This window comes from Citrus sinensis, chromosome 9 (genome assembly GCF_022201045.2).
Source record: "Citrus sinensis cultivar Valencia sweet orange chromosome 9, DVS_A1.0, whole genome shotgun sequence".
Classification (NCBI taxonomy): Eukaryota; Viridiplantae; Streptophyta; class Magnoliopsida; order Sapindales; family Rutaceae; genus Citrus; species Citrus sinensis.
Window position 1 is genome coordinate 5,506,921 of NC_068564.1, and position 26,510 is coordinate 5,533,430.

General features: G+C 33.9%; 4 protein-coding genes across 4 annotated transcripts; 2 read left to right on the plus strand and 2 right to left on the minus strand.

The window, feature by feature from the left end:
• Positions 1-3,602: 3,602 nt before the first annotated feature.
• Positions 3,603-3,974, minus strand: LOC112499542 (flavanone 3-dioxygenase 3-like). Its single transcript, XM_052433909.1, has one exon. It carries the CDS (start codon positions 3,972-3,974, stop codon positions 3,603-3,605), a length of 372 nt encoding a protein of 123 aa, XP_052289869.1.
• A 5,460-nt stretch (positions 3,975-9,434) lies between these two features.
• Positions 9,435-11,467, minus strand: LOC102616250 (flavanone 3-dioxygenase 3). The gene is made up of 3 exons (XM_052434290.1): positions 11,234-11,467; positions 10,689-10,936; positions 9,435-10,194 (listed from the first exon to the last, which is right to left on the minus strand). The coding sequence occupies exons 1-3, from the start codon at positions 11,465-11,467 to the stop codon at positions 9,618-9,620; spliced, it is 1,059 nt and encodes a 352-aa protein (XP_052290250.1). The 3' UTR covers positions 9,435-9,617.
• A 6,248-nt stretch (positions 11,468-17,715) lies between these two features.
• On the plus strand, positions 17,716-18,573 carry LOC102616540 (blue copper protein). Its single transcript, XM_006490005.4, has 2 exons — positions 17,716-17,927; positions 18,037-18,573. The coding sequence occupies exons 1-2, from the start codon at positions 17,768-17,770 to the stop codon at positions 18,444-18,446; spliced, it is 570 nt and encodes a 189-aa protein (XP_006490068.2). The 5' UTR covers positions 17,716-17,767; the 3' UTR covers positions 18,447-18,573.
• A 5,247-nt stretch (positions 18,574-23,820) lies between these two features.
• Positions 23,821-26,257, plus strand: LOC102628687 (peptide methionine sulfoxide reductase A1). Its single transcript, XM_006489961.4, has 2 exons — positions 23,821-24,583; positions 25,640-26,257. The coding sequence occupies exons 1-2, from the start codon at positions 24,029-24,031 to the stop codon at positions 25,889-25,891; spliced, it is 807 nt and encodes a 268-aa protein (XP_006490024.2). The 5' UTR covers positions 23,821-24,028; the 3' UTR covers positions 25,892-26,257.
• The last annotated feature ends 253 nt before the right edge of the window (positions 26,258-26,510 follow it).

Consider the following 26,510-nt stretch of genomic DNA (forward strand, 5'->3'; position numbering starts at 1 on the left):
TACCGAATTTAGGGCCTACTTTTTGGCTGCTTAACTTTGGCTTGTTCTATTAAAAATAAAAACCATTTAATTAGATCATTAATTTTAGGATCTTATTTAAAGACATATTTTAATACTTTTTATCAAACATATATATGTTAGTTAATGCCTTAAAAAAGAAAAAAAAATCTGGAATAGATTAGAGATGTCAATAAAATTAATGTCGTTGTATGATTAGACCATCTTATCACAAATTTTTATTTATTTTTATGATTTTTGCTTTTGCAGCTCAAAAACATTTTTTTACAGAATTTTTTACAAACTCTGCGTATACATGCTGGACGTTAGAACTTAGAACATTATCACATTTCTCACTAATATTTTTTATTCATTTCAAGATGCGGAAAAATGTTGAATTATATAACACTTTCACCTCTGTTTAATTGACTTAGTTTGTAAGAGAATTTTGTATATCACTGTTACTGAACTCAAAATTAAGATGGGCAAAAAGGGATGAGTCGGGCCAAGCCTAGGCCCGGTCCTCTATATGAGGGTCTGGATAAAGGCTTAAGGAAAAAGTCTAGGTAAAATTCTTTAAAAAAAATTATAAATTTAAATTTAAAAAAAAACAAAAAAATTAAATTCATAATTTATAAACTAATAATGATTTAGAAAATCTAAAATTAGAATACTAAACTCTCTCTTAAGTGTTAATTAATTGAGAGAGTTTTTGAATTAAAGAATCTCGTATTAAAAAGAATTAAATCTCTAAGCTTTTATTTGCTTCATTTTTTTATTTATTATTTTATTTTAAACTATTCATTTCTAATTCAATATTGATTATAATATTATTTTATTTCAAGTTTACAAGCTTGAATTTGGAAAAGTCCAACCTAAACCCGCATTTTACCATTCCTACTCAAACTACATGTTAACAAGGAAGAAATCAAGAAATTGTGAAAAGAATATTAAGGTCAAATATAGAAATAAAATCAACAGAATACATCAAGCTCAATATGACAGTATCTTTATTACCCTTTTAGCTAGATTTTACCTAAACAAACAAGATAGCAATAGAGATGACTCATGACGTGATCACAACATGACTCATGACGTGATCACAACATGACTCATGACGTGACCACAACAACCAACTTTATGGCTCATGCATTTCTTGTGAGCGGCAACCTTTGACTTCATAATGGAAATTGTCTAATTTGTAGTTGCATTTTATGTTCTAATCCTGTCTACTAGCAATGATTTTAGGGAGACCGACAATTTTTAACGTTTGGGTTTTAACTCTTACCCCTTACATTTTTCATTATACCATGTTAACACTTGATGTCAACATTTTGACCAAATATAAACAATTTATTTTGTGGGTGAGGTGATTTTTTCCTGTAAACGTTTTGATATCAGAGGGAAATGTGGTACGATTTCAAAAAAAGAATTTAAAAAAAAAGTAAAAAATCAAAAATAGAACCCAAAAACTAATGGAAAAGTGTTAATCTCTCATCATTTTAAGGGAGGAGAAGAAAAAGTCGTACGGTCAACTGCTATTTCGTTGATATCGTTGATATAGAAACAGGGGAGTACAAATTCAAGAAGAATATAACTCAACGTCTAATTTCACAGCTACATGCCATTTGGGCAACAAACACAGACAATTTGAAAATATAGGAACAAAAGGCAAGCACCAAGATGACATGCAGACTAGTTTGTTAGTCTTTTTGCCACTGGTGCTTGGCCGAGTGGTTTTACAAGTAACATTCTTTAATTATCCGCCGAATTCAAATCTTAGGGAGATAGAATTAGCACCATGTATACTCTAAAACACTTAATCACCAAGCTAATTGAATAAACCAATAACTCTGCTCCTTCATTACCTTCTGCCAGCGAAAGAACACCTACATAACATAAATTATTTTCCCATGAGCCTCGTTTTGCATGAGAAAGACATATTTTGCTGAACTTTTTTGTGGAGAAACAGAGAAGAAATAACAGAACCAACATAGACAAGCACTATTTCACAATCTTGAGCGTATTCGTGAAGTTTTTTCCTTCGGCAATATCATTCTTGGATAGAAAATTCAGAAAATCCATGAAGCTAGTTTCTTTGTATCCCTTGGGATGCTGCTGTTGGAGAAAAATCAGTTTTTTAAATTTTATAAAAACTTATAGGATCGCTCTCATACAATATATAAGAATTTATAATTTAAAAATCATACCTTGAAAATTCGATTTGACTTTTTCCACTGAAGTAATTTAGGCTCTCAGATCACGATCTGTCACCACCACTCCTGTTAGATCACGATCCGCCACCAAATAATCTTCCAGGCTATGACTCAAGTTTGATCTGCACTTGACGTGTGGACGCCTTTATCACCACTAAAGCAACTAGCACGAGAAAATTTTTCTCTTAACAATAGGGAGAAAAATCTTTTTCTCTGATCTGTATAAAGTGGCTACTCTCTTTTTTTCAAGAGAAAATAAGTCTATTTATATCTCTATTTAGTGGAAACTCTAGGCTCCATTTTTATATTATTTAATTCTATTAAATCAAGTTTGATTTAAATTAAAAATAATAAATCAAAAGTAACGTTACTTCTTTCTTGCCATGGGGGCCCACCTTGTAAAATAACACAAGGTCTTTTAGACACAAGTACATTACATGGAGCCTCCCACTAAATAATATATTTAGGCTTTTAACCCAAATAGCTAGTTATCTTGCTTATTAATCCAATAGTGGCGCAGTCAATTAAATAAGCTAACCCGGGGATCATTTGGGAACATACAATAGTGGCTATAATAATTAGGCATGTAACAAAACTAGCTCAATTATTTAATTTCAAATCTACTCTACTAAAAGATTGGAACTAACCTTCATAATTGTATGCTCGAATAATAATTCGTCCCAAGCCATATCGATTTCTTTACTGCATAATCATTTGCATCACATCGTTAATTAAATCGATATCTCAATTGTCCAATTGATTTAATTACATCTTATTCATTAATACTTACTGGTTTTCTCTAATGATCATTTTCAACATACTAAATATGTTGACACACTCTGCCTAAAGAATTATATGATCAAGTGCCAAAAACCCATCAAGAGATGTGTTGTACAAATTCTATATTATTAATCTACAACTCCAATACTCATAATTGCTCTCACTAAGATACCGGGTAATCTTGACCACAATTGTGTGTCGTGCCCATTGGTAACTCAAATGGAATAACAATTACAATCATGAAATCATAACTAACTCAAGATTAATATTACAGTAAAATCAATGCCTATGAGATTTAATAAATCTGACAGTCATTTTAAGGTTAATTAAATCTCATATGTGATCCAGCTCAATGTAGTCAAACTACATCAGTAAATTCATACATGATTAAGACAAATCATTCAATTAATTTACTTATTTACTACAGTCTAAACATAAATATAGCCTCTAACTCTATTTATCAACTGTGAACTTAATTTATTTAATCATAAGATAACTTGTATTTATGTCTTCTGTGAATCCATATGATGATCACATAAATATATATAATATGATTAAACGGACCTTATTCAAAATATTTATACAATTAAAAATATCTCAAATATTTTATTAATTAGAAAATAAATTAATATACTTTAAAAGAGCATATAATCCCAACAGTTGCTCATCCACAAGCTCTTTCGCGGTCTCCATTTTCACACCCACCCCCAAACTATGCAAGCTAGTGATGGATATTCGAATCCTCTCGCGATTGAGGGTAGCCCTATGAACAACGCTTTTGTAAATGCCATTACTTAGCACCTCAAGATGGTCACCAACATGAACATTAGGGACCTTTCTCCATGATTCATCTTCCTTACCAAGGAATTCAAGCCCTTCAGAGCTTTGCAGAACGATGGTTAAGCAACTATAATCGGAATGCGGTGGCAACCCAAATGCAATGTCTGGTTGTGGACACGGCGGGTAACAGTTGACTGCCATTACTTGCATTCCTTCATCCATATTTTTGCCCCAACGACGGCCCTATTCCTAGGCTCTCAGTAATTGCTCCAATTAGCTCCAAGGCTAATTTCCTCACTTCAGTAGAATATTTTCCCATTTTTCCCTGAAATAAAACCAATTTGAATGAGAAAATGTTGAAAAAAAATAACGATAATGATATTGTTGAATGACATGCTGATGTGACGTATCTTATGTTTTCATTAACTCCTTGCTACGCGCATGCTTCAACCATTCATTATAATATATTTACACGTGATAAACAGTGAACAGACAAGGTGTCATGACCCAACCCAGACCTGGCAAGATATTGTCCGCTTTGGGCCTTAACAAGGCCCGCACGGATTTGTTCTTGGAGTGCCCATATACCCCAAAACGCGTCTTGCCAATTAAGGTGTGGATCACCCCTTATAAACCCAGCATCTCTCCCGTGCTTTGCCGATGTGGGATTCACCTAGGGTGTTACATACACCCCCCTTGGGGACTCAGCGTCCTCGCTGAGGTTTGCCCCACCATCGCTCAAGAGGACACGTGGAACCTGGCTCTGATACCACAATGTCATGACCCAACCCAGACTTGGCAAGATATTGTCCGCTTTGGGCCTTAACAAGGCCCGCACGGATTTGTTCTTGGAGTGCCCATACACCCCAAAACGCGTCTTGCCAATTAAGGTGTGGATCACCCCTTACAAACCCAGCATCTCTCCCGTGCTTTGCCGATGTGGGATTCGCCTAGGGTGTTACACAAGAAGTAATGATCCAAGAACAACAAAGGCTCTCCTCCAAGCCAATATTTCGGAGCCTACCATTTTTCGAAGGCCACAATTTATTATGTTCACTTTTATGTGCCCCACGAGTTCAAAAAATGTTAAGGGCAATTGCAGGACCCACCAAACCAACCCAAATAGGCAAATTTTGTTTGGTATCGCTTATGATGATAAAAGCTGAACAGTGCCGATATTTTTACAACACTTTGTACAGAACTTTACACAAAACGCAAAGTATAAAAGCCACTTTTTGTTGCAAAGTTTTAACACCAAACACACACGTGAGGGGAGCAACAAAACTCAGTGTCTCTCTCTCCCATCTCCTTTCTCCCTCACGAAACCTCACCAAACAGCTCAAATCTTTCTCTCTCATCCCCACGCCAGTAACAGTCTCAGCTCCGTTCTCCTTATAGCATAAATGATGAAAAAAATGTGCTATAAATGAGGGAGACTGTAAATTATAGCATAAGCTCAATGTTTAGAGGCTGTAATTTTTTTAAATTCTTTTCAAATAATGGCAAATACAATTTATTCAACAGAGGAAAATAATTTGAGGGAGCAAACTACATTTTCCAAGTGTTTCATCAAACAATCAAATCTCAACATGAAAGCTTGAAATAAACATGATTCCCAAAGGCATTAGGTTTTGCATAATTTGATTCCAATTTACAACACTCAAGCACAATTTGATTCTAATTTACAACAGTCAAGCAGAAGACCACCACCATCCATAGGTAATTCAGTACAATGTCCTAAACGAGTTAAAAATTTCAATTAGAGCAATGAATTGAAACGGGTGAGAGAGAGATCTTATGGTTGCTACGCGGCGAAAGAGGATGGAACTGGGACTATTAGCGGCGTGGAGATGGGAGAGAGAGACCCGAGCTCTCTTGTGAGGGAAAAATGAGGATGGAGAGAGAGACCCAAGCTCTCTCGTAAGGAAGAAAGGAGAACGGAGAGAGAGAGATCGGAGCTTTGCAGCAAAGGAAAAAATGGAGGAAGAAAGGAGACTTCTGCACGTGAGTTTTGTTGCTCCCCTCCCACATGTGTGTGGGTGGTAAACTTTGCAGCAAAAAGTGGCTTTTATAGTTTGCACAAAAGGAACCGTTTTGTGCAAAGTGCTGTGAGAACATCATTTTCCAAAGCTGAAATACGTAAGTGGAAATGTCATTATCCCTTCTGAAACAGGAATTTGACAAAATATAGTGTGCCGCCGCTTAAGTATACCGACTAGAGAAAGAGAAATTAGGCTCAAATGGACAATTAAATAGATAATACGCATTGTGTACTGGGACTTGGGCACACCGATGCTTTGGTGGGTTCTTGTCTTCAAGTGGAGATGCATAATGCTTCAGGAAAACTCTCCAGAACTGGATCTTGTCAGCGCCATCCCTCAATCTCGTTCCATATCTCGCCGGCTTATACACGTCGCTAGACATGAACTTCAGCTTCTCTTCAGATGGTAAATTAAAGAACTCCATTGCAGAGTAAAGAACTTCACCCATTACTGTTTGCCAAATTCCATGATTCACAACCTGAATGAAAATGTCATCATCATATTAATTAATTATCATTTTTTCCACTAAGATCCTCAAGAATATTATTGTAAGGTTGTAAAAGAAAAAAAAAAGTAAGAATAAGATATAACATGTTTACAGCTGGGATGTTTAAGGTATCTTTTTAAATATAAAGACTAAACGAACATTTATCAGACTTAAAATTTAACACTGGAGGACAAAATTTAACTCTATGAAACTTTAATTATTAAGGGCAACATAATAAAATTACAAATATATATCTTCCGTGTTTACAGAGCACGAACTTATCGAAAAATGCCGAGGATTTTGGGGGGTTGAAATGCTTGAATAACAAAAAGACTGCTGGTATTAATTATTATTAGCGCAACTGTTTTTGGGTTTGAAAAAACAGGCGTGGATTCTGGTGGCTTGAGCAATTGTTAGTAGTATTCTGACCAAATTGAAAGAGAGAGAAATTTCATTTGACTATCTGTTATCGTAGATGAGCTATGGGATGAAGGCATGAGGCATTGTTCAGTTATCTAGGGCATACGATTGGTTGTTTGGATACTTTAATATTTAAAAGGAAAAGTAACTTGGACGGGAGGAGTGGATTCCAATCTTTGCAGAAACTTTAGATTTGCTTTGAAAGAAAATCATAATTTCTGGTGTGTGTGTGTGTCTATATATATGTAAACAGGTTGTAGAATTTAATAAAGAAATTTTTGTATTCTTTTATCTAAATTATGCTACCTATTCTTCTCTTAATTTTTCATAAAGTATCTCTCATAACCTCTCAAAATCAGTTTTCAAATCAATGTATAAGGGAAAATTTATTCCTAACTTTATTTTGATAATAAATCCTGGAACTAAGATCTCCATAGAGAAAATATATACATCTGCAATTATTATTTGATGGATCAATATTTATGAGATGGTTATTTTTGTTATTTTGAAAAGTAACATAATTGAAAACTAATATAAATTTCTTCTACATCTATTTGAGGGAGTTGAACAAAAAAAATTTGTATCAATAGAAAAGTTTTACCTATCAAACTAATTAAAATGGAATAATATCATTAGGGATACTATTGATGCTGAAATCTGCTCGTCCTTAGACCGACCAGATCCTTTCACCAACGCTTAAGTTATCGACTGTTGCTCGAACCACTAAGGCCGGGACCACCCTCCTTTCTCTCACTAGACCTGCGTTCACCAAAAATGGATCAGAGACGCCGGTGGTTTTGCCGGCGTAAACCCTCCGATGCCTAAGTTAGCACAAGGTGTTTACGGGAAAATAATATAATTTGGATTCACGAAGTTTGTTCAAAATCTGTAAGGAATTAATCTGGTTGCAATTTGGCAGCGTTTCCCCTCTCTCAATTTTTCTGTCCCTTTCTTCTTCGATCTCTTTCTCTTTTATAGCCGCCCTTTGTCCCACGTTTTCCGTTTGCCCCTTATCCCTCCTTTTTCGGGTGGTGGTAGCCCCTCATGGAGCTCTAACTGTTACATTGTGGGCAAACGTGGATCTCGTGTGTCCTTCAACCGTTCTGGGAGAAGCGCAACTACCGCGATCTTGTGGGATCGTGTTCCCGTTTTCCTGGGGATGAGTATTGGCTCGGCATATACTTCTGGTCGGTATGTTCCCCTGGTCGCACCATCTCTGATCGGCTCATGTTTGCCCCCGTGTTCTGCTCGTACCGCTTAGCTGAAATGGTCCGTGCCGGGGCGGAAACAGTAGCATGGCTGACTTGGTGCCTTTATGTACTCAACAGATACTACAAAAATATATAAAGCTTGGGTAATCTTCAATTCGTGAGTTTACTTTTAAGTATAAATTAGACACATAAATTTTTATATAATATCGAATCAAACTCATACACAAGTAGACTCACACTATATTACATGATCTAACAATGACTAATTAGATCTGCGATGAGTTGATGCCCTGGATCATCATTATACCAACTACCACTGTCTAAACATCTAATGGGCAATGGCCATTATTTATTTGTTCTAAGATGGTGGTGGACTGCCCTTTGCAAGGACATGTACATTGTACAGTCTCACACGCTACACACACACACACACACATATTTGTCTTTATCTCCATACGCTCCAGGGTATGCTTTGATTATTGCTTACTATCACTAGACACGTCACCATCATTCCTTATTCACACCTCAACATGATCATTGATCTGATGCACACGAGTCCATGCTGACATGGATTCGAAATGAGATGTTCATTGAGGCACTTCGTCGAGCACTATGTTCATTTCATCGAACACATACTCTGCCTTAACAGTTTTCTAAACGAGTGATGCAAACCACAGATGGTACATAATCCCTAACCCCCCTACAACAACCCCCTGACCTATACATTTAATTAAGAAAGCATTTTATAGACTCATATAGTCTCCTCATGAAACGATGCTGTTAAATCCCTACAAAATGAAAGTTGAATCCATGTGTGGTTCTATAATTAACCGATGTACCAATAAGTGTAATCCAATTTTAATTTCATCAGTCAAATTATATATAATTAGTTATAGAACATATTACAAACAAAAATGTTAGGGATCCTAATCTTTAAGTCACAACTTCAATCCTAATATTATATATCAATCACCCATTGGACAGTAAATATAAAAGTACTTATTATTTTATTATATCGTTCTATAGATGGATGTCACATTAATTAGGATTCAAATACTTGAATGCCTAACATTACTCTTTAAACCAAGAGGCCTTCTTAAGCTAGAAAATGAAGGAAGAAACTTGATAATAGGATTATTATCATTTGACTGCTCTAAGAATCACAAAACATCAAATGACTAGAAAAAGTATTGTAATTGATTATTTTACTACTATATCCACAAATCTTATTATTTTACTATATTTCTACCAATACCAATAGTTGTACAAGCTAATGGACTAATAAACTACTAATTTTTGCATTGAAAGAAAACCATATAAATAAAGGTATCAAGTATTAAATTCATAGGCTTATATATAGGGAACATTTTTAAATTTATATAATATTGTAATGCTTTATATGTTATTTTTGTTTACAAAAAATTTCATTAAAGGGCAAAGTTAGTAGTTCACAAGTCAATTAACTAGTCAATTAACAATACTAACAAAAATGTAGTAAAATAATAAGTTTTGGAAAAATACAGCAGTAATATAATACTTCTTATAGTCATTTAATCTATTACAATTCTTTAAGGTAATTATATGATAATAACCCTTGACAATATAGTCAATAAAAGAAAATAAAATGAAATAAAAAGAGCTAGGCAAGCAAACTTCACATCCTACGAGTCAAAACTCAGAAAGTCTAATTCTTAATCTTCAGCGTATCGATGAAACTTTTCCCTTCTGCAAGGTCATTCTTGGAAAGAAAATTCAGAAAGTCTCTGAAGCTGCTCTCTTTGTATCCCTTAGGATTTTTCTCATCCACAAGCTCTTTCGCTGTCTCCATCTTCTCATCCATCCCCAAACTATGCAGGCTCGCGAGGGATATTCGAGTGCTTCCGCGATTCAAGATAGCCCTATGAACAACGCTCTTGTATCTTCCGTTGCTTAGCACCTCAAGATGGTCGCCTACATGAACTTGTAGGGCACTCTGCATCTTAGGAACCATTTTCCATGATCCATCTTCTGTATCCAAGATTTCGAGGCCCGGTGAGCTCTGAAGAACGATGGTTAGGCAAGTGTAATCAGAGTGAGGCGGCAACCCTAGTGAGATGTCGGGTTGTGGGCACGGCGGGTAACAATTGACAGCCATTACTTGCATTCCTTCGTCCATTTTGTTGACTAAATATTTTGGACCTAATCCAAGGCTCTCGGTAATTGCACTCATTAGCTCCAAAGCTAGTTTCCTCTCTTCAGTGCAATATTTGCCCATGTTTTCCCTGAATGAAAACACATTTTTAAGTAAACAAATATTATTGAAGAAGAGACAAGAAAAAAGTTGTGAGATGACATCCTGCTATATCATCAGCATGTGCATATTTGATATTTAACTGAAGTCATGAAACGTGACAATCGAAGACTAATAAATTTTATACACACACACACACATGTGTGTGTGTGTTTACTAGGACCGACGTCATCGCATATGTTAGACATTTCATGACAACATTGAGTTATCCATTTTCATTCAACATCAATCCTATTTTCATACAATTGCTAAGATGTCAGGTACTTTTATTACTTTTAATTTTACAATGAAGGTAACGACATTTGCAACCGCTGCACACTTCATGCCCATTATAGCCGCAAGAATTGCTAGAAAAGGACACAGAAGATAAGCATAATGGCTATTTCAGTAGGTTTCTTTTTCTTTTTCTTTTTTTAAACATAAGCACAAAAAACAGTAAGCTAGGAAGATGCAGTGTGCACGCACCTATAGTTAGGTGGATTCTTGGGCCAAAAATCAATCCAGTGATCAAGGGGATGGGCATAATGCTTGAGGATGACCCTCCAAAACTGGATCTCGTCAATCCCATCTTTTAGGCTTGTTGAATATCTCACCGGCCTGTGTACGTCACCAGACATGAACTTCATCTTCTCTTCACTCGGTAACTTGAAAAAATCAAACGCCGTCGAAAGCGCTCCATCCAGTATCGATTGGCAGATTCCATGATTCACAATCTGAATGGATAAAATGCAGTTAGATTAATTTTAGAAAGCATCGTTATGTTAATTTTACATGTAGGACTAGCTAGAACGTACTGCTTCAAGAATATTCACTTGTCGTTACTCTAGAAGTAACTCGGCTGCTTATGAATGGTTTTTATGGCAGCAATCACTGAAATTCGGGTAATAATTTATTAAGGGGCAGGGTTGCTGTTTATTGGACGAGGTTTCTCATACTACCCATCCAAGTCTTTCGGGAAAAAAAAAACAAAAATGAAGCTTTATTATTTGCTGCCAAGGGACGACACTTACTTGAAAGAAGCCCAGCCGGGAACAAGCATTACCAATTTCTTTGATGACCATTGATCGCTGTTCCCTGCCCTCGTTCAATCTACCAAAATCAATAATTGGCACATACGCAGCCTCAGGTGCCATATCTGGGCGATGTGAAGATGGGATTACATAACAATCCGGCACATATGGCAATGCCCCCTCCTGTGCACTCTTCCCTGTTGAAAATGAGCTTGAACTCTCCTCCTTTTCCATTTCAAATCCCTTAAGTGTGTTGCCGGATAACTAAATTGATTAACTTTGTGCTACAATAAAAAAGATTATGATATGAGGCATACTGCTGTGGCTAGTGAATATATATAGGCACGGGCAGCTGGGTAATGATAGTTGATATATAATTGTTTCATAATTTTATCAATACCATGTACTGGGGCTAGCTATAACGATACAGGCCAGAAAATTTTAGAAACATTATGTCATGGAAGGAAAAGATACTTCTATGACAAAGCTGCTAAGATACTGCGGACGCTCCGCCTTGAATGTGGACTAAAAGCATGTCCCTGTCCCATATGAGCAGCGTCAATATTGTATTGTAAATCCAAACACGTAATGCGAGTTAAATAAACCATATGGGATATTTTAAAAATAGATATCAGTAGAAAACAGATTGGAACTTTATGGGGGCCTCCTGAAGGGCGAAAATTTGAGGCAGGAGAAGAAACAAGTCAACATATTTATTGAGAAAAAAACGAGGATTATGGGGGAGATATCAGTTGTTGACTTTTCCGTATATATCTGATTGAATATGGACCACATATCATGTAATGCCTTAACTTGTATCGTATTTGATAGGGGATATGCGTTGTGTCTACATTCATTTTTTAACTTTAACAGTAACTCAATTTCCGCTCACACATGTACACAGGATTTAAAATCATGCACTTATCTTTCTTATCAAAAGAATGTGAAAGAAGTAAGGAAAATATTTGGGTAAACTTAGATTTCATTGGGTGAAAACTTTCCATTAATTTATCAATACTTGCCAATTCATATGATTGGTGGCAGTGATTTTTCTCTTAATTACAAGATTGTTGCTTTTGAACGTCTAGCGTTACTATTACAATAATGCGGTAAACATGTATTTTGAATAAATACTAATTCATTATGGATATTCATTATGTTTAACACTTTTGTTAGGCTCCTATATATTTGTCAACTTAAATGAAGTTTTTTGGTCAAGTAGTTTTACTAAAATAGTATTACAGACAAGTTCTCAAGTTTAATTCCTCCTAACATGTGAACTCTTTTAATTATTTATTCAATTTCTAAGTTTATTTTCTAACTCTCTTCTATTTATCCATATACAAACTTGTTTGAATCCACATTTCACAGTAACAATAAAAAATCAGAGAATGATTATAGTACATCGTGCGGCTAGGAGTGTTGTAACTTACATAACTGTATTGTAGACAGGGGCGGATCTAGCATGTGACCAGTGGGGCTCAAGCCCCACTCGCAAAAACAAAAAATTTCTAAAATTAAAAAAGAAAAATATTTTAGTTTTTTAATTAGCTCCCATAAAAAATTTATTAAAATAATCACTATAAATTATAAACCCCCATAAAATTTAAAATTTAACTTTTAAGAATTATAAAAACTTATATTTTAATTAAAAATAATGATAGCCCACCACTCAAAATATTTTCTATTCTAAAAAATATGATTAATTCTTCCAGTCTCTATAATAATACTGGAGCGAACGTTTTCAGGAATGAAACTCATGAAAAATCATCTTTGGAATCATATGGGATAAATGATAGTTTGGTTATTTATACAGGAAACAATAAATTTAATAATATTGATAATGAGTCTATCGTATAATATTTTAAAATATGAAAATGCTTAGAGAATAATTATAAATGTATTAGCAAATATTTTATATGTTCAAAATTTTAGTTTTTCATATTTTACTATTATCTAATTTAGCCCCCGATAAATTATTTTTCTAGATCCGCCACTGATTGTAGACACACCAAGAATAACAACACTAATTACTTCACAAAAGAAATGTAATCATGAAGTGATCTTATTCGATTCAAAAATACTAAATATCAATAAAGTTGAGAGAAAGAAGTATGTACTAAGAGAAGAGAGAGAGAGACAAAGCTGAGAAACGAGAGAGGGAAGCAAAACGGCAGCATGTGCTGCTGTTTCTCTCGGTTTTCTCTCATTTTTCTAACTATCTAGCAGCACTCTATTCGATTATTCATTAGGGATGATGATGAAGTCATGCACCGTCAGCAAATTAGACGCGGTGGTCAGGTGAATCCTTTTCGGCCAGTTGAGAACATTTTGTGATTGTAGCCACGTGCATACATCCAGACGTCTACCTGACCAAGTACGATGCTTTTGCCATTACAATTCGAGCTAGCCAGTGGTTGGCTGGTTGCAATGTTTTATTTCCCCCATATATGCTAATTAATTGGCAGCAACAGAAAAGCATATGTGTGTCAATTACAATAAAATAAAAAATTGTTCGATGAACTTCATTGAAGGGCTTTCTGAGATCCAACTGATTTGTGTTTATCGTTACGTATGAAAAAGGATCCGGTTGTTTGCTTCTTACATATATATATATATATATATATGGGTACCAACAAGCGCGTAAATCAACTGACATGAAGTTGTTATACCTTAACTAAGGTTCTCAGTTCGAGACTTGTGAATGCAGCTACGTTAAATACTTGATGAGAGAGCTTTGCCGCCCTAGTGGTCTTACCCGACTCGAATCTGAATTAATCGGAGCCCAATGTGATTTTCGGATACCAAATGATTTAACAGACCAAAAAAACAAATATATATATATATATAGACATGGGTGCTATTCCGGTCCAAGATTCCCTTGCTGGAACAACATCCGAGAATTATTTATTGGTTACATATGGTGGAACCCACTTTTTATTGTCCTTTGGATATAAATCTAAATAGAGATGGTAGAAATCCTCATGGAGACGGGCTCCTTGGGAATTTTCCCCATTTAAGGAGGGTATGAGGACGATTATATACCTAATTTTTTATTCGAAAAAGGGATGAAAATTATTTTTCACCCAATTTCTTTTTCAGGGAAGGGATAGGGATGAACTTAAATCCCCATCCCCTTTCCCAATTGGATTTGTAATTCTAATTTTATTTTTTAGAAATAATAATGAAAAAATAATAAAATCTAAATTATAAAATATTAAATATTAGTATAAACAACAAATATCAAAATATTTATACAAATATACTATGAAATTTTCGATACCAACTAACAAATTTGAATCCTAAATTAGTATTTGATCAGGTCTTATTCAAAAGGCCTTCGCCTAAAATTTTTTTATTTTTAACTTTTATCTAATAAAACAAGAAGTAAAGCAAAAGGTAAAACTATAACATCTAAAGTTTACCAAGATATATTGTCAAACTTTACTCTTATTTAAATTTTTTCAATAAATTAAATCAAATTTAAAAACTAAAAATGTATTAGTTATTTATGAGTTTTTTGGGAATCGGGGGTCCTTGGGGATCCTTTTTTATTATTCGAATAGAGGATGATAATTCTTTAAGCAATTCTGATAGGAATAGGGACATACACAAAATATCAAGGATGGGTACGGGGATATTAGTGCCCTCCCCTATGTACCCTCCCCATTGTCATCCCTAAATCCAAAGGCCAATAATAGCTGCACATGGTGGAGCCCACCATGTGTAGCAAAAAAAAAAAAAAAAAGATTTAGGGGTTGATGAATTGATTCCTGGACGTATTGGAATTGTACCCATATATATAGTTATTTTCTCATGCAGGTGCCTTCATTTTTTTTTTTTTTTTTTCCTGCAGACACACTATTAAGCCATGTGGTTTAATAAAATCAATGCAAATATGTTATTAAACCACATAACTTTTTAGTGAATTGAACACTAACTTTATTAAATCACATGATGATCCACATTAAAAAAAAATGAGAATGCTCACCTGAATATATATGTATGTATGTATGAATGTATGTATGTATGTGTGTGTGTGTGTGTGTGTGTGTGTGTATCCAGATGTGATGAGATTGCATGTGTGGAGAGAAGCTTGAGAAGCCGGCTTTTAAACATCAACAGTTTCAGGACATGCACGCAACCATACCCCAACTTATTTCTTTGAAGATTTTTTTTGGATACAATACATGCCGACAAAATAGAGAAATAGAGAAATAGAAAAGATATTAAGATAATAAGATTTTTCATTTTTAGTTGAAATTTAGGCTATACATTTGATCCTTTCAGTTTGTAGATTTTGGATTGTGGCCCCTCGAATTTGTAGTTACTTTGCTCAGACCTCATTAAACCTAAATCTTGGTTCGACCACTGTGTGGACTGGTAGAACACAAAGATTTTCTTTAAATAAAATGTTAACCAATTAATAAGAAAAGTATATAATAGACTAAATAATTGGTCGTAGTATTTGTTAACATAAATTATGGTCATGTGAATTTTGTTGTGTTTATGACACTATTGTATGTGAATTAAATTGGATGAAAAAGTCAAATTACAAGTAAAATCAACGTTATGAGATTATAAGGTTATGAGTGAAATAAATTAATTAAGTAGGCTTTTTTTTGTGCAGATAATTCTCTAAATTCATTTAAATTTTTCACAACATTTTAGTAAAACGATTTTAAAAAAAAATTGATGTGAAATATATGTGAGAAGTATGTATATTGGTATGGGCACCATCTTATCATGCTGAAATAGTATATCCAACTAGTCACATATAATGAATCTCATTTTAGGATCCACTAATTTTTTATTTAAAAAATATCACACTAAAAATGGGGAGTCCCACAAAAAGATCTTGATGACATATCTTGTTGACACAAAAATTCCGTACATTGTAAAGTTTGGGTTCAACAAGATCGAGTCCTAATGATGTCCTTGTATCAGAGAGATTTTGACCCTTGAAATTAGTGCTCCTTTACTTGCAAAACAAACAAATCGTAAGGGCGCCGGTGTTGTTACTAATGAGAACCCTCCAATACTTAAGTCAGAGATCACAGATTGGCGAAATAACAACTTAGAAGGTTTAAGAGAGAGAGAGAGTCTTTAGTTCTTATAGTATGTATCAAAACTAAAATACCTTACCTTGTGGACAGGGTGACCTTTTATAGAAAGACTCCTTTAAATCTATGTCATATTTAGAATATTTCCGAAAGATGACATGTGTGAAGATTATTTGTAGTTTTGGTCGGAAAATAATGTAATGATTGTAGCCGTATTATGATTCCTTACCCGGCCTTAGTGATCCGCAAAACAGGGTATAACATATCTAAATGGCATACTTCTATTACTTGGGGTACCACCTTAACATGTCGGAGGTTCACAACCCGACCCATGCATGTAAGGACCCAACAAAAAGTATTCTTTGATAGGACAATATACGAAAAAGATTAATTTACAATTTTTTTTAAGGACAATTTGCTTTTGGGTAAGAGAAATTTGAGTAAATTGTATCCTCACGAAAATAGATGTCACGTTATCTCTCTGGATAGTCACGGCCAACGACAAAATTGAACAGCTTCTTAATTTGAGGACTATGGACACTGCGGTGGGTGATCCACCATCCTTTTACAGGTCTTGTTGCCCCACGACCAATTTCTTGAATGTATTGATTTAAATATTCTAAATATTCTATTAAATGAAGTTGGTAGGGTGGGTGAAAATGAAATTTGTTCATCTGTTGGTAGGGGAGCTGAACTCCTCTCTCCTTCCCAACTTCATTTTGACTTTCAAAGATTACAATATCCTCTGCAAGAAACATTATACAACGAATTATTAAATCACATGCAGCAAGCACAATTAAATATATTGACATAACTATTAAATTTTCATTAATAGGCCCGTTGTTATTTTGCTCTATAAATGGTCATATTTTATGTGAACACATTCGAACGTAGTTAAATGATAAAAATAAAAATAATTAATATATTATGTTTAAATTATTTCTTTTTATTTTTGAGTTTCATCAGTATTTTTAAAGAGTCTTTTTCTAATGAGAACATTCTCATTTTGTTAAAATAATTATGTATTTACTAGAGAATTATCATCATTAGTAAGTATGGGTGCCTTTATTTTTTTTTTAATATAGACACACTGTTAAGTTGTGAGATTAATAGAGTTAATTTTCAAGATATTATAAAACTGTGTGGTTTAAAAGCATTAAAAACTGACTCTATTATGCTACACAATTTAACAGCGTGTCCGCATAAGAAAAATGAGGACACTTGCACTAGAAAATAACTATATTATTATTAGTATTATTATTAAACTGGTGATTTTGTGCATTCCCCCACTCAATAAATGTTTATAAAGAATAAAACAATTATAAATACAACAAATAAAAATACCACAGACACAAGTTATTTACTAATTTAAAGTTAGGTCATCTGAATCATAAGCAACCTTCACATATATATTACATGACATCAACTAATTCTTCCTAGCTCTCATATAATTTTCGTTCAGTCTCTCACAATGGCTAAGCTGCTTCTTCTTCATCTTCTTGCTGTTCTTTCAATTGCATTAACAAGCCATGCCGCACAATATTTTGTGGGTGATACTTCTGGCTGGGATATTAGCTCTAACCTCGATACATGGCCAGACGACAAAGTATTTAAAGTCGGTGACGTTTTGGGTAAGTCCCTTCACCCCTTATGAAATTAAACTTACATGTGTAAATCAAACTTTAATTGCGATGAAGGGTTGATAAATATTGTTCTTTTTTTTTTTCCCTCTCTCTCTAGTGTTCTCGTACTCAGCATCCAACAGTGTGACGGAGGTAACAAAGCAAAATTTTGACACTTGCAACATAAGCAATCCCCTGAAAACATATTCAAACGGGAACACGACTGTTACGTTATCGGCTCCCGGTGACCGGTATTTCGTCAGCGGTAACAGGTTATATTGCTTTGGAGGAATGAAGCTTCATGTGCATGTTCCTGCAGATGAAGTGGCTTCACCAATTGGGTCGCCTCAAGCACAGCCATCGGCCACCGGTACTCCTCTTCCTGTACAGCCTTCTTCAAAGAGCAATAAGCCTTCGGCTAATATTCCAACTTCATCTGGGATCTCTAGTTATGGTGGAAGCAATTCTGTTGTTGTTGCTTTTGTGAGTTTTATGGCTTCTTATTTATTGTGGATGGTGCAAGCTTGAGTGTATGTTTGTTTATAAACCACTATATGGTTACGATTTCTAATATATACAAAGCTTGTTTCTCGTTCTAAAAGACATTGAACTGCTGCTAAATTAATTTTTTAGTATCTGATGAGCAGTTGCAGTCCAGAGATCCTTTTTCTTTTTCTTTTTTTCCTAATACTTATTCCAAAATATTTGAGCTATAAATTCTTATATATAAAATTTCATCGTTCTTATAATTGCTTTTTTGGGTATTCTTTCTGTATTACAACAATTGAACGTAATGTGTGTCCCCCCTCCCCCCCCCCCCCCCCCCCCGCCAAAAAAAAAAATCATACATGTTCCGTGAACAATTTCCAATCCAGGCAAATGATTTTTTCATTGACGCGAAGAAGCAAGTTTTAGGGTTTTAAATAAAGAATTATCATAAATATAGGAGTGTGTTTGATGGGAGTCCAAAATTATAATCTTATGTGTTTAGATATATTAAATTGTAATTAAATGTCAAATATATTATAGGTACTTTTATAATAAATAAAAAATTAAAATACGAGTGTTGAAAGTATTTTGAATAGTGCAATTATAAAATCATTCATTTTACAAACATAAGCCTCACATCATCTGAAGTTCAATCTTGACAATAATGGGAATCAATATCAATCATTCATGGCAAATCTTCACCACTCACATCTACCAAAATAATCAATAACCATCTACAATCTATTAATTTCATACATAAAAAACGAACTGCTTGCCTTCTGGAACATGTTCAAGAATTTTATTTGAATTCCTTTTATTTCGTAGGAACCATTCATGTTTGAACAAAAGTTGATCAAATAAAGGTGATTTAATTTCTCATTTTCATGAGCGATGTGTGTTGGTGGTATAATTAGAACTCAATTTGATGAAAGATAAAATCCTAATTAAAGTGAGAGGTTTCTGATAGGAATTTTGACGGGCCTAACTTTTCTTTTTGGGCCAAACTCTTCCTTTTGGGGCAAAAATTTTCCATATGATAATAAATGTGGGCCGATATTGGTCAGATAGAACAATCAAACTTCTTAGGAGTACTTTTAACACAAATATAATGAAACCATTTATAATTTCACTCCCTTCCATCTCTTTTGCTAGCACCTTCTCTTCTTTTTTATTTTTTTCATACTCTTCAAATTTATCATCAATCTATTATTTTAATTGTTTTAATTTACGAGACTCATGTATTCAATTAGTTTACTAAAATTTAAAATAATTCATTTATCTTTTTCTTTATTTTTTTAATTAATTATATTTATTATCGGGAAGTTAGTATTTCAGAGTTTTGTGAAGAGAGAACGCTTGAAGAAAAGGACAAAGATAACAGAACTTAAAAAATTTATCACCAATAGAATTATTTATGTGAATGATGAGGTAAGAACTAAGAAGACCTTAATTTTTTTTTATTGCTGTCGACTGCAAAAGAATTTTTAGAGTGAAAAAAAAAATCGCTAAAAATTAAAGACTCAATTAGATAGTTATAATTATATTTGTATTTTATTATGATATAAAAGTTAAAAGACTCAATTAGAAAGATTGTTAATTTAAAGAGAGAGAGTATTTATTTATATTAAACGGAATATAATTAGAAAATGAGTTTTAAAAAGATAACTGAGGGGGTGTTGGAAGCCTGTCTCAAATTTCTAATTGGGTCCGCTATTTTTCTGATTTGTATGGTCTTTTTTGTCTTTGAGTAATTGAATTTCTAGTAAGTTGTCCACCTAATTGGATTTTGATGGTTTACTAGAAACGTCCATCCATTTTCCGTCTCCAAGTCATTTTTCATCATCATCATCTTATCTTTAATCCTTCGTGATCATTTCAGTTTGTCACAGCTTTCATAATTTACTTTGGTTTTTCGGAGAAATCTCTTGTTTCTTTAATGAATTGCGCCGAATAACTTGCACGATTAGAATTGCGCTTACATTGACCTTTGTTTTTGTCATAATCATTATCAACTTGTCAATGTGTCACATAATTTTTTTTCTATATATTTTTATGCCCGGTTCTATTAATTATGAAAATGATAGTTGCCCCCGTAAATGAATGTTCAAACAAGTTAGATAGTTTTCGATTGCAAATGAATGTTTAAACAAGTTGATGGTTTTTATTAATTATTTAAATTTAAATCTTTAAAAAAAATAAAAAAATATAAATATAAATTTATACTTTACCTACGTTTTACCTCTTCTTTAAATATTGAAAAAAAAAATATTGGTGGTTTTCGATATTCCCTTATGGCTTTCTTGATCGTCGTTTCGTTTCTCTTGTCTTGTATGTGTGCTTCGATAAGCTTTGTGCAAATTTTGAAATCCTCCACCTATTCTTCTTATTAATTTTAAATGTTTTGGTGTTAAATACTTGTATCATTATGAGATGACGATACTTTTTTTTTTTTTGACCACGAGGTATCCTGGGGAAGGCCCCAACTGTGGGAGGCACCTTTAAACCCGTACCACAACCCAAACTAGAAGTCCCCGCTCGAATCGAGAGGCACAAGTTCTCCCAACAAAGACGATTTCCCTGCGACTCGAACTGGGGAGCAAACACAATCAAGCCATTTAAGAGGACTCCATTGCCAGTGGAGCCAACACTTTGTTGGTAGATGACGATACTTTGTTACGCTTATTTTTCTTATTTGTCAATACAAGAACTTTCTTCTTTACAATTTACATATACAATAAAATAATATAGCAATACAAAAGATGGTAACATTAAGATTAATTTACAAATGCACTATTATTACAAGGACAAAAAGGAAGGGACAACACGAAACACAATACACAAGGTCCGAGTCTACAAGATATACCTTAAAAAATATATATATCTTCATCAACAAATAACGTGTACATAAATTTGAGAGATACCAATACCATAGATACATGTACGTCATCGACTCTTTCCAATATCTTATTATCAAATTAAGCTTTTTCGGTCATAATGACCATTTATTATATCATTAAGTTTTTTTTTTCAAGATCTCAATTTCTAATTATGAAATGACACACATAAACAAGCACTTAATTAATAAAAATAGCTCAATTTGATGATAAAAAGTCACTAATTCATTTAAATCTTATTTGGTATTGAGATATTCTAATTTTTAAGGTACAATTGTTGTAAAAAAAATACAAATATAAAAAAAAATTGATAATGAATAGTAAATATGACATTTAGATAATAATTTTAAAAAATTATAATTTTTTTATCATACAGGTGAGAAATAAAATTAATTTAATTTCTAAACTACATCATATGTGTTTACCAAACATTTTAAGCCTCGTTTGTTATTGAGGTATTACAGCTTTTAAGCTACAATTGCTGTGAAAAAAATATAATTATAAAATAAAAGTTGACAGTGAAAAATAAATATGATCATTGAATAATAATTATGATAAAAATACTAAAATATTATAAATTTTTTATTATATGAATATGAAATCAGATCAACTTAACTTTTAAAATATAATAATTAGCGTTTACTAAATACTCTAGCACCATGACTGTTCAACCTCAATAATAAACAAAACCTCTAATTTTCATGTCGCAAAGATGAAGGGAAATGAATGAGCAGCGCCAACGCTTTATTGCAACTACTATATTTTGTTACTTCATCTGCATCACTTATCCAAAAAGAAAAAAGAAAATATGGGGGTGCTCCAAAGCATATAAATTTAAGTTGAAAAAAAAAATCCACAAAGATTTTAATATCGCCTGGATTATTGGTTTTTTTTTTTTTACCGTATTTTTGCAATTTATTATTAACTTAAAAATAAAAGGAAAATTATCTTGCATTTATGGATTACAAAACTCAAAAGATTTTGGTGGGCATGGATTTATAAATACGGACCTGCCTATGGTACAGGTTCTGTACCTAACATCTCCCATCATCCCACCATCCCTTTTTCTATTGTTTAATTTCTCACTCCACACCCATCCACATCCAACGGCTGATGCTGCAGTCTGTAGCTTACAGATTCTGTAAGCTATTCGAGTCCTTATAAATACAAATTAAGGCAATGGACGGCTTAGTTGCATTGATGCGTATTGATTTTTATCCGCACTAAAACGCCGCCAGTCATGTCTTGTTCTAGAATCTACATCATTACAACGGCGGATGGATATTGTCAATTAGACAATTTGTTTTTTTTTTAAGGGGCATTTTTTTTTTTTTGGGATAAGTTAAAAGGGCCAATCAGACAATTACTAACTGCACTGAGGTCACGACTCACTAGTCACTAGTTGCAGCTAATTAAAATTTAAAACACAGTTAATTTATTATTAACCGAATAATCCGAAGAATATTTCCTGATTTTATTTTTTCTCTGAAGATTGAAGAATATTTTAATTGGTATAATAAAGAATCCGACATTTCCCAAATTATAGTCTATTGTTGGATAAATTTTTATCTTATCATCTCAAATTTACGTGATAATTTTATATTAGTGACATTTGAACTAGAACTAGAACCCCAATCACAATTAGTATTGTAATACTAGATTAAAGTACAAACTATGTAGGTCATATGTCAAACTTAGTAAATACTCGATCGCCATGATTAGTCCTACGAGTACTTGAACGAGTGACTTTTAAGTAGTTTTATTTAATTGATCATCCTAGTTTCAACAAAAGTAGAGGTTAAAAAATTGATTTAGACTTTGCACACTCCCCTAAACAAAAACTTGATTTTATCATGACTCAAAAGAATACTTACTCTAAATTTAATATTCTAATACTAAATTTTAACAACCAAGTAGTTTAAGAAGCATAATATTATGTGATATATTGTAATCACAACTCTCTAATAATTTTATCTTATTTCTTTTTTCGTAAATGTTACAAAATTTTCATTATATTTATGAAATTCTTATCAAAGAGTACAATATATATAACATTATTTGTTGGGACCTATATGGCTAAAACTCATATCAATATCCATAAAAACCTATCTTAATATATCAAAGTTTAAAATTTAATTCAAAAGTATGAAACTAAATAAAATAATAAATAAATAAACTCTCACATTCATAAGAAACTCAAATTTTAAACTTAAATAAAGAGGCGAAGAGATATCTAATCAACTTATAAAAAAATTAATAATAAACTTATGTTTCAACTTAAAAAGTTTAATAAAAAATTTGTTTGGACCGAAAGTTCAAGTCAATACCTACTTAAACTTATCTTGACATACCAAAACTAAAATCTGACTCGAAAGTATGAAATCAAATAAAATAACAAATAAAAACGAACTCTCGTGTTTACAAGGTGACATAAACCTTAACTTTAAACAGAAAGATGATGGGATGTCTAATTAGCTTTAATAAAATATCATTAGCAAACCTATGTTTTTCTAACTTGAAAGGTGTAACGTTAAATTTGCTGACAACTATGGAGATTGATAGGGAATTTTATTTTAAGTTATTTTGGAAAAATGGAAAGAGGATGAGGAAATAATAATATTTTAATTTAAAGTAACTTGAAAAAAAATTCAATCCAATCTCGATTGAGCAAATCGACACGAGGTAACTGAATTTTCTCAACACGTCTCCAAATCTTTAAAACCAGCAATGGTCTTAAACAAGTGTCTTTCCATAACCACCACCACCACCACCGTCGCCGCTACCATCTCCAAATCGCCACTTCTTCTAATCTCCTCTTCTCTCTCTTCACCAAAGAACCCTCTTTCTCTCTCTAAACCCAATCCGACCCATTTCCCTATCACTGCCCGACCCATTTCCACCCACTACAAGCCCCCCATGAACATCCTCAACAAGCTCGGCTTCGGCTTCAGGCCCAGCCCCGACCCCGCGTCCACGGAGAACTCCGCCATCGCTCAGGGCCCCGACGACGACGTTCCGGCCCCCGGTCAGCAGTTTGCCCAGTTCGGCGCTGGCTGCTTTTGGGGCGTCGAATTGGCGTTCCAGAGAGTGCCAGGTGTCACCAAGACCGAAGTTGGGTACAGCCAAGGCTACTTGCATAACCCTAGCTACGAGGACGTGTGCAGTGGGACTACCAATCATAATGAAGTTGTTAGGGTTCAGTATGATCCTAAGGAGTGTAGTTTCGATACTTTGCTTGATATGTTTTGGGCTCGCCATGATCCTACCACGCTTAATCGGCAGGTGGGTCTTTGTTTAAATTCCTTGAATTAAAGTGGGTTTTGGTTAATTTAATTGTTTCTGTTTTGTAACTTTAGTAATTTTGCGGTTTTGATGATTTGTGTCTTTTGGCTTAGAATGACAAACTTCGGTATAAGGATGATCTTTCTAGTTATCTTTTCTCTCAAGGCAAGAGTTGTTTTCTTGTCAATGGTTTGGTGGTGGTTTTGAATTTCTGACTTTCCAGCTTCGAATTCATTTTGTTTAGATTGTTAAATTTCTAGTGCAATGCAAGTTTAGAGAGATGGCGTTCGATTATTGTGATGAATAACTGGTAGTGATGTATCTTCAATTCTTGTTATTGTATCATATATGCTAAGGGGCGAATTGTTGTGGTTCTACTTCTAAAGCTACCTGGAAAATGATGAGCTTATTATACCTCATATTCTATGGTTTATGTGAAAGCATTTCAGTCCGTTGGCTTGTTAGCTGAATTCCTTAATTCAAGGTTAACACCACAGTTGGAAATACTATTCAGAGCTTGATGTATAGGTTACAGATGTGAAAGTAACTTTAGGAGAATATGAAGTTGCGAACTTCACATGTAGATATGGGCATTTGGAAATCATATCACTGGTTGAGATTTTTGTTATCTGCTTAGTTTTTCTGTACTTCTCCAGACAGTATTCTCGGGTAATTGGTGGAGTTTGAATTGATTTCACCTAGCAAAGGATAGCGGATACTGCAGGGGTAGTTCTTGAACTGCGCTTCATGTGAATTACATTTAAGTTGCAAGAGTCTTACACTTTGGTTATGTGGTCTCGGATTCATTGCAATTGATGGATGTAAAAGCAGGCTTGTTTGTCCAGACCTCCTAAGAATCAATTTTTTGCCCATCATCTCTTGCATATGCATCAATTCAAGGACTAGTCATGGTAGTGTAATTCCGAATATGTGATGAGTACAATTTTCCTGTCTTGTTTCGTTGATCATCTCACCAATAGTTTTGCCAGTCTTGTTTATTTGATCAGCTTACCAGTAGTTTTGCTCATTTTAACTTTTTGTTTATCCTTATGGCAGGGTAATGATGTTGGAACACAGTACAGATCTGGAATTTATTTTTACACTCCTGAGCAAGAGAAGGCAGCCAAGGAGTCCTTGGAGAGACAGCAGAAGGTCTTGAACAGGAAAATTGTCACCGAAATCCTACCTGCCAAGAAGTTCTACCGAGCTGAGGAATACCACCAGCAGTATCTTGCAAAAGGGGGTCGATTTGGATTCAAACAATCTACTGAGAAAGGCTGCAATGATCCTATCAGGTGCTATGGCTAAATAGTACCCTGCTATTACAGTTAATTTTCAGCTTTTTTCTGAATCTTAGCCATTATAACTTGCATTCTTGCTATGATAAGAATGCCAGATGTATTTAGTGTCTGAACTTGGGTATGTAACTAGTCATAGTCTCTTAAAACCATCATCTATATCTGTAATTTCACTGGTCATGTTTTTTAATGTTTATGTAAAGCTTCCAAAAGTTTCTGAGATTGCTTGGTATATATGTGAAGCGGTGTTTCTATTTCTCAGAACAAGCTAATGTGGTCTTCTAATTCGAAGGAAGCGTCTAATTGTAATATTCTCGGTCTTTGATCCCACTCTTTATCTCGTTTTGCTACATAGCTTGAGAAACTATTTCTGTCAGGTTCCTTTTGCGCATTTCTCTTTCGTGTATTTTCGGTCCTTTGCCGGCTTATCAAGCTAAGTATATGTGGCCTCTTTATGCTTGATCCTAGGTTTCTAGATCAAGAATGTGACCTCATCATGCAAATATGAGTAGTGCATTTACTAACAAGATTGACTCTCCAGGGTCTCAACACCATGTAAGATCTTTTACAATTTGCTTTTCCTCCAGACTGAGACTAGAGAAAAAAGAAGCATGCGTAAAATTTCTTTA

Excerpts from the sequence above, each read along its gene's own strand:
- LOC112499542 (XM_052433909.1), bottom strand. The coding sequence starts at position 3,974 with ATGGCAGTCAACTGTTACCCGCCGTGTCCACAACCAGACATTGCATTT.
- LOC102616250 (XM_052434290.1), bottom strand. The coding sequence starts at position 11,467 with ATGGAAAAGGAGGAGAGTTCAAGCTCATTTTCAACAGGGAAGAGTGCA. Across the intron at positions 10,937-11,233 it reads CCCGGCTGGGCTTCTTTCAA|ATTGTGAATCATGGAATCTG; the intron begins GTAAGTGTCGTC and ends TTATCCATTCAG. Across the intron at positions 10,195-10,688 it reads AAGAATCCACCTAACTATAG|GGAAAACATGGGCAAATATT; the intron begins GTGCGTGCACAC and ends GTTTTCATTCAG.
- LOC102616540 (XM_006490005.4), top strand. The coding sequence starts at position 17,768 with ATGGCTAAGCTGCTTCTTCTTCATCTTCTTGCTGTTCTTTCAATTGCA. Across the intron at positions 17,928-18,036 it reads TAAAGTCGGTGACGTTTTGG|TGTTCTCGTACTCAGCATCC; the intron begins GTAAGTCCCTTC and ends CTCTCTCTCTAG.
- LOC102628687 (XM_006489961.4), top strand. The coding sequence starts at position 24,029 with ATGGTCTTAAACAAGTGTCTTTCCATAACCACCACCACCACCACCGTC. Across the intron at positions 24,584-25,639 it reads CTACCACGCTTAATCGGCAG|GGTAATGATGTTGGAACACA; the intron begins GTGGGTCTTTGT and ends TCCTTATGGCAG.